This window comes from Aedes albopictus, chromosome 3 (assembly GCF_035046485.1).
Source record: "Aedes albopictus strain Foshan chromosome 3, AalbF5, whole genome shotgun sequence".
Taxonomy (NCBI): domain Eukaryota; kingdom Metazoa; phylum Arthropoda; class Insecta; order Diptera; family Culicidae; genus Aedes; species Aedes albopictus.
The window spans coordinates 431,570,768-431,587,947 of NC_085138.1; the positions used below are offsets into that span (position 1 = coordinate 431,570,768).

At 41.8% G+C, this 17,180-nt stretch overlaps 1 protein-coding gene across 3 annotated transcripts in view; it reads left to right on the forward strand.

The window, feature by feature from the left end:
• LOC109621464 (calpain-11-like) overlaps nt 1–17,180 on the forward strand; it is a 259,165-nt gene that overhangs the window by 162,554 nt on the left and 79,431 nt on the right. Inside the window, exon 1 of one of the 3 annotated variants that reach the window (XM_062856506.1) lies at nt 1,180–1,831. The exons of the other annotated variants lie outside the window; for them this stretch is intronic. Coding sequence (XP_062712490.1) covers nt 1,828–1,831 — 4 coding nt within the window. The 5' untranslated portion in view covers nt 1,180–1,827. Of the gene's footprint in view, nt 1–1,179; nt 1,832–17,180 lie in introns of those variants that run through there. 3 annotated transcript variants of the gene reach the window in all.

Here is a 17,180-nt window from a genome sequence, read left to right on the forward strand (position 1 = left end):
AATTTCCATACAAATTTCAATTGCAATGCGGAATACGGGGACGCAACCAATCGCTTCCAAATTTTGCACAGTTGTTTTGGACGCTAATATAGGTTGAAAAAGCTTTGTTCCGGGTTGATTCGATTCAATTTAAAGTTTCTCCATACAACGTTGACCCACTCTAATGTACATATGTCTCTTGCCGCCAAATTACTATAACACTGGATACGCCAAATAATCGCTGCCACCCCCCCCCCCCCCCCCCCATAATCAGGATCCTGGCTCCGCTACTGTTCATTATGCAACTGAAATGAGTTGCATAATAAAAAATAGTTGCATAATGTTCATAATGCAACTCATTTGGGTTGCATTATGAATATTATGCAACTCAAATGAGTTGTATAATGAAAAAACATTGCATAAAATTTTGTATGGAACTCGTTGCAAAACTCGATTTTTTCAGCACGCTTCGTATCCAACTCGGCAAGCCTCGTTGGATAAATGTACGACTCGTGCTGAAAAAATCAACTTTTTGCAACTCGTTACATAAATAACTATTAATAGTTATATATGTAACGAGTTGAAAAAGTTGATTTTTTCAGCACAAGTCGTCGTCAAAGAGTGCTGAAAGTATCGAGTTTTGAAACGAGCTTCATACAAAATTGTATGCAATGATTTTATCATTACACAACTCATTTCAGCTGCATAATAAACCAGGTCGGAAATATTGGCCATTATGATACCAAAATGAGTTGCATAAAATAGAAATTATGATACAGGATTGCATTAAATTTGCATAGATCCAATGGAAACAATATACTATACAATATGTACTAACATAGCCTTATGGATCTTCTAATATGTTTTCACCCGACAGAGCTTTGGTTACTGGTTACGCTTGAAGATTTTAGAGTTCATACTTAATGTATTTTTTTTTAGTATGAAAATGTCTACGTAATAGAGTCTTGTACCATTTGAGCAGGTGTACCTATTTTGGGCACTTGTCGCTATAACTAAGTCAATTTCAAACCGATTGATTTGAAATTTTGTCCAGAGTTAGGCACGTACAGTATCTAACGCTGTACAAAATTTAAATCAATAGGTTTGAAATTGACTTAGTTATAGCGGCAAGTGCCCAAAATAGGTACACCTGCCCAAATGGTACAACACCCTAATATCAACACATGAATCGACTTCGTTTTATGAACCACTTTGGAATTGTGAATAAATACCGCAATAAAATCTTGCATAAGGCTATCATTGTTCATTGACGTTGCATATCCTAAATATATCTCTAGACGCCTCTGTAAAATCAAATGGCGCATTGACCGAATACCGTGCAATACGTCACACAGTTATAGATGCAGCCAATTTATTCCGCTGTTCGACAACCACCCGCTCGCAATGCATTCCAGCTTCTCCACCGCGATCAACGCAAGCGCCAAAACAAACCTGCCTCTACGAATGAACGAGATGCCCGGTAGCCTGAGTCAACAGACAACCCCATCGACAGCACGATGACGACGACCGGCCAAGCCGACAACAGAAAACAACAACAACGAACGTGAGCAGCCGACGAATATGAGAAAAAATGCTGTAAAACAGTTCCAACAATAAAGATCGTGCGGGAAAATAACGATAGCGCCACCGACTGCGACTGACTGCTCTGCTGCAGCGAGCCGAACCGACCGATCAAGTGACCGTACAAATGCCCTTTTGCAGCAACATGCGCTCAGAGCAGTCGTCTCGTCGTCCAGTCGTTTCGAGCGGAGAGGTATTGAAGTGGCGCAATCGAAAGTGACGGACCACTGCGAGGCGAGGGCCTCTGGACGGAGCCACCATGGGAGAATGGGTAACATCTGATCATATTTCTGCTTCCCTATTTGGAGAAAATTTATGTAGTTATGATTGCTGCCGAGTGGAGGCGACTGAATGCTCTATTAGCGGTTTTGTTTTAGTGCTTAAAAGTGGAGAAGTGACAGTTGTTTAAATCGAGCTTTGATTGGCGATATCCATTTCTAACTTGATGATTTTGTGGCTATATCGGTCTCTTTCTACTCATAGTATAAGGGAGTAGAGATCAAAGTGGATAATGAAATGATAGATATGATAGAATTCGCTAGGTAGCGAACAAGTGTGAAATTTTTTTATAGAAGGTGAAATTAGGCAAGTAGGCCATGTATTGAACGAATACATCGAATGCGTGAAACTTCTGCCGTGCGACCTGTGCTTTTAAACAGATCGGCTTGGTTGGTAGTTTTCATACCACCTTACCAAGACTGGCAAAAGTTTCAGGCACCCGACTGCCTAATGTATTGTTCTGTTTTCATCACAAATTCTATCGATCGGTAGCTTTTTCGGAATTCGCACTCCGTTCATAGGGGTATGCCTATATCGCGGCGTGTTCTTCCTATTAGCTTTTTCGATCTTATAGGATAGAACACTTTTCTTTTTGAGCCAAACTTTTCATATCATATGCTGATTTATCGACCGTATTCTATTAATAACTTGATGATTTTGTGGCTATATCGGTCTCTTTCTACTCATAGTATAAGGGAGTAGAGATCAAAGTGGATAATGAAATGATAGATATGATAGAATTCGCTAGGTAGCGAACAAGTGTGAAATTTTTTTATAGAAGGTGAAATTAGGCAAGTAGGCCATGTATTGAACGAATACATCGAATGCGTGAAACTTCTGCCGTGCGACCTGTGCTTTTAAACAGATCGGCTTGGTTGGTAGTTTTCATACCACCTTACCAAGACTGGCAAAAGTTTCAGGCACCCGACTGCCTAATGTATTGTTCTGTTTTCATCACAAATTCTATCGATCGGTAGCTTTTTCGGAATTCGCACTCCGTTCATAGGGGTATGCCTATATCGCGGCGTGTTCTTCCTATTAGCTTTTTCGATCTTATAGGATAGAACACTTTTCTTTTTGAGCCAAACTTTTCATATCATATGCTGATTTATCGACCGTATTCTATTAATAACTTGATGATTTTGTGGCTATATCGGTCTCTTTCTACTCATAGTATAAGGGAGTAGAGATCAAAGTGGATAATGAAATGATAGATATGATAGAATTCGCTAGGTAGCGAACAAGTGTGAAATTTTTTTATAGAAGGTGAAATTAGGCAAGTAGGCCATGTATTGAACGAATACATCGAATGCGTGAAACTTCTGCCGTGCGACCTGTGCTTTTAAACAGATCGGCTTGGTTGGTAGTTTTCATACCACCTTACCAAGACTGGCAAAAGTTTCAGGCACCCGACTGCCTAATGTATTGTTCTGTTTTCATCACAAATTCTATCGATCGGTAGCTTTTTCGGAATTCGCACTCCGTTCATAGGGGTATGCCTATATCGCGGCGTGTTCTTCCTATTAGCTTTTTCGATCTTATAGGATAGAACACTTTTCTTTTTGAGCCAAACTTTTCATATCATATGCTGATTTATCGACCGTATTCTATTAATAACTTGATGATTTTGTGGCTATATCGGTCTCTTTCTACTCATAGTATAAGGGAGTAGAGATCAAAGTGGATAATGAAATGATGTTATATTTTGAATATTGTGAGATGTCTAATGTGTTCGTTTTGAAAATTAATTTTAGGGAATTGATGAACACTAAAAGCTTGACGAGAATGACCAAAAACAATCCACCAGATAAAGAACTAAACTTTTCTGTAAGCAAATGTGATTATGTGTATCTTTGTTAGTGTAACTCAGTCCAATTCTATTATAGAATCCTTGAAGAAGATTGAATATACAATCGCAACGTCGGGCGTAGAAAACATGCTTTAGTTCTGACCGCTCTAAAGACTGAAAGCCGAAAAAGTCTCCCGGTAAGCTTCAGGGGGTGCCAAAGAAGATTTAAGCAGCGTTTCAAAGCATTTGTTGAACGGGATAGAGCGAGAGTCAGCCACGTAATTTTTCGTTTGGACAAATGATTAAGGTAGCGATCGCTGCTCCCGCCCACGGATGGCCAGAAGGAGGGGACGGGAGTACACATGTACGACTAGCATTGTAGTGTCGCTGGAGATTATGATCGGATGGACTCCGGGGCGCCGTCGAGGGTAACGGGAACCTCACCCGCTTGTCGAGGTGAGCCCGACTCCCGAATATACCCTGACCGTACATACAATCGGCGCTCGTTTCGGCTTTTTTCGCCGCCGTAGATCCACTGCCCCAGTGCGGCAGACTACAGACAAATTTGTCGTTCATGCATTCAACGCTGTTAATGCTATTGCTTCACGCATCGTCATTCGTGCTATTGCTCTGAACTTTCAAAATGAACGTTACTGGGTTGATAGGGTGATCCTCCTTTCCATAACCATAACCAGTTAAAATGTTGCCATCAGAAAGATGATGGAGCTGGCTGCACAGCAGCTTGACTCCATCTTTGACTTTGCGTCCTCGAAGGCGAACATCAGTAACGATCTCAAGCAGGCTTTATTGAGACTTCGTAAGTCAATGATGGCGGTCAAGCAGGACCATGATGAACTCATGGCAACTCTCGCGGCAGCAACGCCCTTGAAGCTGAAGGTTCTAGAGTCTACCCAGACGGAGGCCTTCGCTTTCGCAGATTGCCCGAAAAAAACGCCAGAAGTAATAGCCTATGACAAAGAATCGAATAACAGTACGAGGCAGTCGATCAGGGGTCCTGGAATTCTGGCAAGGATAAAGGGCTAAAAACGCCGGCTCTTCCCGGATCGAAGAGAGCAGGAGGTTGCGACCATTGGGTGCTCCTCAGCCACCAAAGGTTAAGGTAGGTCATGGTAGAGGGCAACCGCTAGACCCTTGTAGTCAGGAGAAAAGAAGATAAAGGTGAAAAAGATAGAAGAACAAGAGCTCAGAACAGAACCACTAGACCAGGGAAGGGCAGGAAGACAGGTGCCATGCGTGAGAAGAATGATGCGCTCGTCATCAAGATATAAGACTTTAAGTACTTAGATGTCTTGGAGGTGATAAGGAGCGATGCCAAGTTCGTGGATCCGACATACGCAGTATTCCGCAGTACTCGTACAGGCGAAATGATCATCGAGCTCAAATGTGACAAAACCAGCACCTTTAGGTGTTTGGTGGAGGAGGTCTTTGACGGAGGCGTCCAATAGAGTTGGCAACCGCAGCCATGCCAACACAGATGGCATTGGTTCAGCTACTGTGGCGGAGGCAAACATGTCCGTCAAGGTAGGTAAGTTCGAGGTGGGCTGGTCGCTAGGCATACACGAGCCACAGGATGGTTCCTTCAGGTGTGTTAAACCACGACACAAGTAGTGAGACTCCAAAGGCTTCGAAAGTAGCAAGCTTTGTATGTGTTGTGGAGGTGAAGACCATAAGGCTGAAGGCTGTAGAAACCCTCCAAGTGCTTGATTTGTTCCGTGTATGCTGAGGCCCAATGTGTCCGGCCTTCAGAAGAGCCACAGCGGACAAGTCACAGTGCAGCTAACACAGCTACCTGAACCACTATGACGCTGCTCAGCAATTGCTGTGTCAGGCAATCGCTAAGTGGGAGACGGATATCGGCATTGTTACAACCACTATCATCGATCATCGATACACGCGTACCTGCGATCTTGGCTACTGTTAGGAAGTCAGTCGCGCTCGAAACCAGAACACTAAACTTACAATCTAGTATCCGTTCACGAAACAGACAGATTTCCCAACAGCAGTACAGTTCCTACCGGGCTCACTGATTGAACAACACTACCTAATCTATTGTTTATGGGCAGCGCTGGCGCTTGTAGTTCTCAGTGTTGCCAGTTTCACTAAGCACCTTACGTACTACATCTGTACGCAACAGCTACGTTGAGTATAATTTGACATCTATTATAAGGGTACTATTGTGAGGAGCATCAAAAAATCCATGATAGCAGCCGGTCAATATTGCAAACGTGGTTTCGGGAAAATTGTTAAGCGATAATTTATTGAACTTGTGTGAATAGGCACGTAAATTGAAACTAGTTGCCACGGTGAACATTATAGGATATATTATCAATTGTCCGCTTCAGAGCGTCCTATCGCGAATTCTTAGCGCAGATCACAAGTAGCAAAATACGGAATTTTGTATGGTTGAATTACTATACACTGTAAAACCCCACTGAAACGCATTTTCTTCTAGTTTGAGCTGATTACTGAACCCACGCTGCTCCAAAAAATAGTACGTCTATTCCGTATCCGAACAGTCATCTTTGCAGACCCACAACGATTATCCGCCGGAAATGGCAGCTGAGTCGCCGATGGGTTCAAAATGGCGACGATGTGGACTACGGGTAAACATCCCTCCAGGAGTTGGTACCTACTACCTAGAAGAGCTTTGTTTGTGGCAGTAGCTCCTCTCTGGAGCCACCAAATGTTGCTGTCAGCACAATCTTCCAATTGGCAGCACGATTGGTGTGGTGTTCCTCTTGCCGTCGTGTTACTAAACCAAGTACGCGCTGATTCCAGCAGCGCTCTTGTCCACAGTTATCGCGATGATTAGCCGACGATGATTAGCCGACGATGATTAGCCGACGATGATCAGGATAACGAAGTCAAAAAACATTGGATCAATCGAACTTTTTCACACTCTGACTCCGAATGCGAGAACGTTGGTATGAGTCTAGAAAAGGTCAGTTTGATTCAGATCCAAGTGTAGAAAGCATTTATTGCTCACTCTGGTAAGCTAAGGTTCCAAATGTGAGAACGTTGACATGAGTCTAGAAAGGCCTAAATGCTATCACACGGTCGTATCGATTTCAACTATTCTCCCACTCGAACCGCCTACCCTGAGTGAGTAGTATCGGTGTTTGAAAGTTACGCATTCCGCTTAGACTGTTGGTTGGCACACACGGAATGTAATACCGTATCAATCCGCAACGGTACCGTAAACCGGGGTCAAATTGATCTTCGGGTCGAAATTGATCACACGTTTTTCGGTTAGGTTTAGCATATTTTAAATAATTTCCTTTCAACTATCGTGCAGTTGGGAACCGATACTAAACGATATTTGCTTTGAAACTATTTGAAATATGTTTTATCTAACGGAAAGTCGTCTGATCAATTTCGATCCGGAGATCAATTTGACCCCGGTTTACGGTACCGTGAAACGACTGTGCGTATCGTCATCCTGATCATCGTTGATTAATCATCGCGATAGCTGTGGACAAGTGTGCGGCTGGATTCAGTAAGTACTTGGTCTAGTCCCACCGCCAAAATCAACGGGGTCTTCTTCTGCAGCTGCTCTGCACCTTTACGAGCTACGACGCGATGGATGCAGCGACCGCGTACTGATGAGAAGCGAAATTAGCAACTGGCGGCATTCGCGGTTATCAAAGTCTCGCTCAAGTACAAGTATTACAAGGTCACCGAGGAGGATCATCGATGAGGAACTTGCTCAAATAGCAAGATATTTTTGCGTAGGTAAGGCCCAAGATGTGGATGGAGTTCCATACCTGGCCTTAAAAATATCCATTGCAGAAGCTCCCGGGATGTTCAAATTTGCTATTCAGAAAAGCCTGGATAAGGCAGTCTTCCCATAAGTTGCAAATGCTCGTACAACGTGCGTTAGTCAAAGTGTTCGTGGAAGTGTTGCTTCCGTCTTTTAATCGACTCTTTTCTAACATTCCCCTCTGGTGAATGACGATCTTGACATCGGAGGTTTGGTACCTGTCATACTTGCGGCTAAGCTGCGTGTTAGGTATCACTCTGGTAGTGAAACTTAATTAGCATATTTTTGACTTATGTTTCCGGTTTAAAACATAAGTAGAATTTTTGCCAGCGATCTTCAAAATTGTAAAACTTCCATCTCAAACGCTTTGCGGTTTTTTATGCAATTCCGTCTCTACTCCTCATATACACAGATTTTCAATTAAATTCCCATCTCCAGAGCCAATTAACCTCTCCAAGTTTCTCGTTGATTCCCGTAAACTTCCACTTTCTGCATGCTGGAGATGTACAATGAAATTCCCGCCATCAGCATCGAAAACTTTCGTTTTCTACTCTATCATCGTACCGACGACCGACCAGTTTCCCACGTGTATAAATCTATCATGATCGTCGTCAACACCACCATCACCGCCGGTTGTAGTGAAGTAGGTACCTACCTACTCGTGTGGAACCCAAAGAGCGAGAACTTGGGGAGAAGTGCCGTGCCGTCTTCTCTTCGGTGCTCGCTCACGTACCCAGCACTATACACATTCGCACAAATGACCTACTGACTTATTGTCTTACAGTCGGCGTCGTCACCATCGTCGTTAGCTCCAGTAGCTAGTTTGTGGTGATTCAGCAAGGTGGAAAGCGAGGGGAAAGGAAGTATATTATTTCACAGAAAGCGCCGGCCAGAGGACCGCTAGTCAGCGCCAGTGGACCGTAGGGTCAAGTGGGGTAAAATGCCATTTTTAAAACTTTCTTCGTTTTCAATGATAATTAACCTCATTTGTTAGGCTTTCAAAGTGGTAACAGCAACTAGACAATATTTGCTCGATACTTCAGCAAAAATATTCACTAAATTATTGCATTTTCATCGACTTTTAGCGATTTTAAAAACTGGTTCGTAAAACGGAAGTGGTGCAAAAAGACCATCTGCCATGGGGTAAGATGCCACTTCATGAAAATATTCAAAAATTACGTCCATCAGTATTCGTGCATTTCCGACTCCTTTCCCCCCACTGTCCCGCTTTATTCGTATACTCAATAAATGGAGTGTTACGCCCCTCCCCGCAAAACGATGATCGTAATATTTGAATGACCCCTTACATGGAAAACGTAGACATCAACAACCATGCGTCTCCATGCGTGCCTCAATCTCGTTGGAAACACTTGGCTGGTAATAAAATCACCAGAAAACCTTAATTGCAAGCACGAAAAACCGGAAGTTGCCAATTTTCATTGGGAAATCAAAAGATTTTTCGTGGGTTTCGTGGCCTAGCTTCTAGAAGAATGTTCGATGCAAACATATCTTGACACCATTCACCAATAGTAATGATCAAGTCCCATTCAGGAATGATTTTATGAGTTGGGCCATTTTACCCCATCTTGGCATTTTGGGCTTTTTTCCCCTACTCAGCTCACGACGCAAAACGCGGGACACCCGGCGAGTGGCAGTACTGTCACGTTTCTCGCCGGCACGGTGGACCCGGGTCTTGCTTGTGCGCGACGGCGGCGGCATCCGATTACGTGTACGGGTATGGCTCTTGTGTTTTGGTTGATGTGGCGATCTTATTGCACATGGCACACGGTGCACGCACGTCACGCTTTTTTGCGGTCAGTACACCAATTGCAACCAAAAAGCTCTCCACCAAGTAGTAATGTATGCAGAATGTATGCAGAAAAAATCGATTTGTATTACGACATATTTTGGCTTGTCGTCGTCTATCCAAACTAGGAAAGAGTGTTGATCCCAAATTCGATAGAATTTTAAAATAATGGATAAAGTCAGCTGGGGATTGTGAAGTGTTTGAAAAATTGAATATGAAATTAAAAAAATAGCAAGAAGATATTGCAATCTTTCAATGTCAACGAATTAATCAACGTATTAATATTAATTCTTAATAACATTTCAATATAAATACTAAATTTGGTGAGCTGGAGATACCTTTGTGGTATTACTTACCTAACGCAATATTTAGTCCCAATGCACCCTACATATGCTGAATGATTTTGGAATAAACCAGCTCTAAATCGCCTCAGTTTGAGCTTCATGGGGCACCACGAATAGATCCAAAAGGATAATTTACGACATTTTTGACCATGAATAACTTACCTTGATTCACGATTATTTCATAAGGGAGGAGTCGTCTGTTGTCAAAATAAATTTAGATCTATTTTCTCAATTTATAGTTTACAAGCCTGAAAACAAGTTCGATGGACGATATGCATCCTGCTGGGGCTGCCGCGTCGCCCGCCTTCCAATACTTATTCGAGTGGGCCGAACCAAAATCAAAGCCACGAGTTGGTTGCCTTTTGTTGGGACGATTTATGGGCGATTTGCGGGGCGTTAGACGCAAATTTTCTAATGGATAGCTGCACGAGAGGTTTTTTTTATTTGTATCTCTCCCATAGACCACAATGTCGCTGTGGCTCGGCGGAGTGAACTCTTCCAACCAGATATCAAAGGCAACAAAAAAGAGTTGTTTGCCTGCTGTCTGGGCTGATTGACATATATGGAGCCGCCGCCGCTGCCAGCAACAGACAGCTCATAGTTCACCCACAGAACGTTGCTGACTAGGAAGAAAGATACAAAGCTTTTCAGAAATTACAATAATGGAACAAGCTAGACAGCTCTACATTTTTTTAGTTTTTGGAGGTATTTAACGAACACAATTGGAACAACACACGACTTTGAAACCATTGTCGATGATCTTAGGTTTTTCTTATGGGTTCTTCATGCAAATCACGACATTGTTCGATTGAATTTGATGAAAGCATCGAGTTTCATTCATCTATAATATATCGTAAATACAGTCGTGCCTGACGGAAGTGAGCGCAACCTTCGAAATATCTACGGCATACTTATGACCTACCAATTAAACAAATCGGAAGTAGGTAACAATTACAGATGCTATTTCTGAGTCATCAGATGATTTCAGCTGAATTTTTACTGAAGCTGTACCGCCATGATCCTCTGGGTCTGCCTTTGCTGCGTTGTCCTGCTAGGTTCCAGTCTAACACTTGTTTTCACATTTCGTTTCTACATCTGCATTGAGTGTGACCGACCTACCTTCACTTTCGCATCCGATCTCGACGACGCACAGTGGCTGATTTCGTCATTTTAGCGCGCTTAATTAATAACTTTTTAACTATGACGTTTAGCGTCATGGTATCTTCGAGAAAGTTTTTCGCTATAATAAGGAGCTTCTTTTGAACTATTGTAAAAAATGATCAATCCCCCTAAAAGTGAGATAAAAAATTTATTTTTTGCATTTTTCAAGATACACGATTGGTGTCTTCACAAAAGTTGTAGAAAATGTTATTTGGAGTAACTTTCCCAAAGACGCCAAGTTTGTAACTCCGTTACTTTTCAAGATACGTTACGTTTTTATCATAAGCCCCTTGAAAAGGGTTATTGCGCAATAACTTTCGAAGGATTGAATCTACATTTTTCTGATGTTCTACAAAGTTATAGATAATGGTAAAACACATAACTTTGCCGAACACGACATCCCGCTAATTTCAAAAATAAAATAGTTATAACGGTTTTTGTAGTTTTTTGGGCCATATTTCAAGCATATATAACATAGCTATAGGCAATAATATGCAAATTTCCTTTTAAGCATGTGAATATACAAGTAATTACCTCTCTGAGAAAGCCAAAACCATCAAACTGTAAGAAACTGTAAGATGGTTTTTGTACAGAAACTTTCAACCATCTATGTTACTTTTATATGAGATTTATTCATATCTTCAACATATTTATTTGATAGTTCATGGCATCTTGCATTTTTATTGTTATTGTACGTGTGTGTGAATATATAGAATGGATTGTGGTGCATTCTGGAGCATTCATGAAGTACGTTACACGAAAACTTACCATCTATTTCTATTTTCCTACTAACTCACAGTGCTGCATGTAGTCCACGAAAAGAGCGAATGAAGTGCCATTTTTTCTCAAATTCTAAACTTGCGCGTGACATATTTTGTGAACACTCCCTCTAGTACATGTCTACAATAGTTATAGATAATTATAAATCTTATTGTATTTTACAGTAAGGTGCTGTTTAATCGTGATCTGACAAAAAAAGTAACACTTTATGCGTTCTTTTCGTGGACTACGTGCAGCACTGTCAGTTAGTCAGAAAATAGAAGTAGATGGTAAGTTTTCATGTAACGTACTTCATGAATGTTGCAGAATGCACCACAATCCATTCTATATATTCACACACACGTACAATAACAATGAAAATGCAAGCTGTAATGAACTCTCAAAAAAATATGGTGAAGATATCAATAAATCCCATATAAAAGTAACATAGATAATTGAAAGTTTCTGTACAAAAACCATCTTACAGTCTCCTACAGTTTGATGGTTTTGGCTTTCTCAGAGAGGCAATTACTTGTATATTCACATGCTTAAAAGGAAATTTGCATATAATTTCCTATAGCTAGGTTATATGTGCTTGAAATATGACCCAAAAAACTACAAAAACCGTTATAACTATTTTATTTTTGAAATTAGCGGGATGTCGTGTTCGACAAAGTTATGTGTTTTACCATTATCTATAACTTTGTAGAACACCAGAAAAATGTAGAATCAACCCTTCGAAAGTTATTGCGCAATAACCCTTTTCAAGGGGCTGATAATAAAAAACGTAACGTATCTTGAAAAGTAACTTAGTTACAAACTTGGCGTCTTTGGGAAAGTTGCTCCAAATAACATTTTCTACAACTTTTGTGAAGACACCAACCTTGTATCTTGAAAAATGCAAAAAATAAATTTTCTATCTCACTTTTAGGGGGATTGAACATTTTTTACAATAGTTCAAAAGAAGCTTCTTATTATAGCGAAAAACTTTATCGAAGATATCATGACGCTAAACGTCATAGTTAAAAAGTTATTAATTAAGCGCGCTAAAATGACAGAATCAGCCACTGTGCGACGGGCCCTGTCATTAGCTTTGCCAGCTTCTCGGGTTGCCTTGCCCCTCCCTTCGTCCTCGGAAGGCAGGATCAACCATCACGTATGCACCCAACTGTTCTACAAGTATCAAGTACTGATACTGCGTGCACCGTGATTTGACCTCCCTAAGTCTAATACCATATCAGCTATCTGTTCCGACTTTGTCGAGGATTTCCAATCGTGGGCTCAGATTCAACCCAGAAGACCAACGCCACGACAGCAACACTATCAGGATGTTATACCCGCAGCCACCCAATCGCTGTAGGGATCAATTTCTACCGCAGAGCATCGGTATAACCGACTCCGAACCCCTGGACCAACTCTTGTACCGTATCTTAACTAGTCATTCTCCGAGTTCACGCGTCATTTCCTCTGTAGCTCCAAGACGATGTGGGTGATAGCCGTTGAAACGGCATTTCAACCAAACACATCCCTGCACATCCTCTGGATAGGATTGTTCGAAGTTGTGTCCTCCCTGCATGTGACAAGCATGCAGGCACACGAATAAATCGAACAACCAGCACAAACCGAAAGGACCTAGGTCAGGGTGAATGTTACTTCCCCATGGCGCTTGTTAACCCAACTATCTAGACTCGGGATCGACCTGTGGGTCCACCTTCCTTTGGTAGAACTGTCCCACGCGCGCTGCCATTTGACCATGGAGGCTTGCGCTTGTTAGCATCATCCGGAACAGTGTCGCTATAGCTGTGGAGGCTCTTTTGCAGGCATAATCAAAGTGACTACCAAAGGTAAGCTTATCGTCGATCATCACCACCAAGTGTTTGACGGAGCGCTTCGAAGTGATGTGCCATCGCCCACACTGATCATCGCTTGCTGCTCCTACTTCCGGTTGTTATCAACCACCACCTCAGTTTTGTGGTGAGCCATTTCCAGCTTCCGGGAGCTTATCCACAACTGCGATCGAGTGGGCTGCACTCAATTCCACGTCTTGGGTCGATTCCCAGTAGACCTCAAGTGCAATGTCGTCAGTGAAGCCGACGTTTGTCACTTCCACCGGGAACTCTAACCTCAACACCTCGTCGTACATGACATCCTATAACACCGGACCCAGGATGGAACGTTGTGGGACTCCTGACAAAACTCTGTATCGTTAACTAGTACTCGATTCTGTAAATAAGAATGTTTGTACAGGTACCTGGGTGGGTATATTCAGACGCAAATACGCATGGGCAATAATCGCCCGACAGGCGCTATTGAACGCGTTCATCACATCCCCGTCCTCTTAAGCTGGAGCGCTGTCTCGGCGGTGCTTATAACTGACATGATAGCGTCTACGGGCCAGGCACTTCTGCAGAAGACCTGTACGCCGACTATATTTCGCTCGGCGGCGGCGTGAGGGCTTTTTTTGGCCGGCGGCGGCGGCGTCATAGCGTCACGCTGGTGGCAACTTTAGGCGGCGGTGATGGCGGCGGCGGCGTGAACCAGCGTGACCGAAATTTGACCATAAAGTATGAATAAATGAATGAAAGGCACACATATATCGATTTTTAAACAGTTTCATAAAAAAAAACCCAGATTAATACACCTAGTGGTGATAGTGCCTTTCTCGTCGAATATGTACTCAAGAGCCATAAGCCGAAGTGTTCCTGAATTCTGAGAATACTCTAGAACGGAACAAATCTCATTTTCTTCTTTTGTCACAGTGTCGTTGACAAACAATTGAGCAAATCCGTTTAACTCATCGGATTTGGCAAGAAATTTTCTGGAAGGCTCTAATTTCACTTTGAAATTTAAAAATTTATTAGTTAAGGGGGATTAGGGGCATAATGGACTCCCTAAGCAAATCAGTACGTTAGGCCTGTATAACAGAGAAAAACTTAACATGTTATCAGTTGGCTTACAGCTTTAGTTTGTTTCCTACGTATTTTAATCATTTACAGCAGGTAGAATGTCTTTATTGTGCAGAAATATTGAATTGTAAATCGTGTGTTTTTTAGGGCTGGCAGAGAAGGTACGGGGCAAAATGGACACCCATCGGGGCATCAGAAGGCCGTCTCCAGAGGCACGTTATCCTCCATTTGGGACATTTGGGCCATCGGGGCATAATGGACACCCTTGCATATTTTATGCTAATTCTTTGATTACTCGATCAGTTAAGTAATTTGCCCACGGAGATCAATGCCACAGATATAATACTACATCTTAGACGAGTTTACATAACATCAAAGTTAATCAAATAAACCTTAGGATAAGGTAATCCAATTGATTTTTTTCAACACTCTTAAACACTTTAGAGTAGGCAATGCGCGTACATCCATTCATAATTGGCAGTGTTCATTTCACCCCAAATCGACTACAACATTGAAATTTTTATTTTGAGTAAATTCTAATTACACATAAAATACTTTATCCATAGCTAAATCTACGTATACATGCAGATAAGGTAGCAATTCACTTGTTTTTATGGTGGGCACACTCAAACACGTAATACCTTATTTGCTGCTGCGTTGAAATTATAAGAATTTCACCATATGGAAAACATATTTCAAATTCAATGATATTTAGGTTATTTTGGAGGCATATGAATGGTACTTTTGAAAAATAGAACGATGACTTGTTCCTTCACACTTATGCATTAAAAGTTTAGCTTAAAAGTCAACGGTATCAGCAAAAATAGGGGTGTCCATTTCGCCCCGGGTGTTCATTATGCCCCGATCTCCCCTATTTATTTGCGCCCTTCCTCAAAATGATTAATTCCAAATAAAATTTCCAGGGGGACCCCGCTTGACTTAGGAGAAAATCGAAATTTGTGTCAGCCTTATTCAGAAAAGCAACAATTATATCAAAGCCATAATCGAATTTGGAAACTTATTGATGGCTCATATTCCGAAGTTATGTATTATGTTAAACATATGAGCAGAGCTGAAAAATATCAAACCTCTCAGTTGACTGCTTGACCACCTTCACTAGCACTGGATGCCGATCATTATCAAGATAATTCGGCAAATTGTTTTCTGCACACTTTAGCCTTTATTTTATTATCATTGATTATAAGATTTATGTAAAAATTGGCAAAAAAAAAGCGCAAGCCAGTAAAATTTCTCACAATAAAACCCATTCAAATTTCAACCGTGTTACAGAGCACGAGGGCTCAACCAGTTGCATCAAAATTGTGTGTAGTAATTTCAACCGCAAAAGGGGATTGATGCTATAAAATTGAAATTTCTCCATACAACGTTGATTCATCCTACTGTATAATTACATCTCAGGAATCTAAAATGGTGTGATTTGACAAGATCGCTTTAATTTTTATTAGGATTTTGTTCGTTTACGCATATTTATCGCTTGCATTGATTTTTTCACCTTCGTAATTTCAGCGATGCATCCAATTCTGATTCTGCAACACTGCTGGTAATCTTAGGTGTGGTCAGAGACTATTTTCTTGCTGTCCGTTTATCTAGTTATCCAACATTTTTGATGATTTGATGTTTCATATGCATGGGTTTGGTTCACTTTTTTAACTGGCCTCTTCCGGTGGGACACCTGGAACTGGTTCTGGAACACAACCGGTTCAGGTATGTTATTTGTGGATTGATTGGTAATTATCGGTGACATATATCGGAAACAGCTTTTTAACCGTTACGCGTTTCGATCTACTATTCTTCGGTTATCATCAGACGCATTCAGTTGGATTCATTCCTTCAACTTCGTCAGTTTAATATATAAGCGGTTCAGATATGGTATGAAACTATTGTCCTGCTTACCGTTCATCTGGTTATCGAAAAAGTCGCTCTTTGATATGTCGCATGCATGGGTTTGGTTCACTTTTTTAATTGGCCACTTCCGGCGGAACACCTGGAACCGATTTCAGAACACAACCGGTTCAGATAAGATATTTTCCTGCTTACCGTTCATCTGGTTATCGGAAAAGCCGCCCTTTGATGTGTCGCGAGCATGGGTTTGGTTCACTTTTATAATTGGCCACTTCCAGCGGGACACCCGGAACCGGTTTCAGAACACAACCGGTTCAGATACGGTACGAAACTATTTTCCTGTTTACCGTTCATCTGGTTATCGAAAAAGCCGCTCTTTGATATGTCGCATGCATGGGTTTGGTTCACCCGGAACCGGTTCCGGAACACTATCGGTTCAAATATGGTCTGAAACTACTTACCTGTTTACGATTCAACTGGTTATCGAAAAAGCCGCTCTTTGATGTGTCACATGCATGGGTTATGTTCACTTTTATATTTGACCACTTCCGGCAGGACACCCGGAACCGGTTTCGGAACATTACCGGTTCAGATATAGTCTGAGACTATTTTCCTACTTCCCGATCATCAGATAATCGAAAATGCCGTGGTTTGATGGGTCGCATGTATGGGTTTGTTGAATTTTCATATCTGGCCCCTTCCTGGGGTACCGATCCGGAACACCTAAATGGCCATAACTCCGGAACGGCTGGACCGATCCGAACCATTTTCAATAGGAAACAATGGGACCAGATTCCGCGTCGAATGAACCGTCGGTCGTTAAAATCGGTTGATGTTTACTATCTAAAAGTTAGGTGACCTTTTTTGTACACACACACACACACATACGCACACACATACATACACACACACACACATACACACACACAGA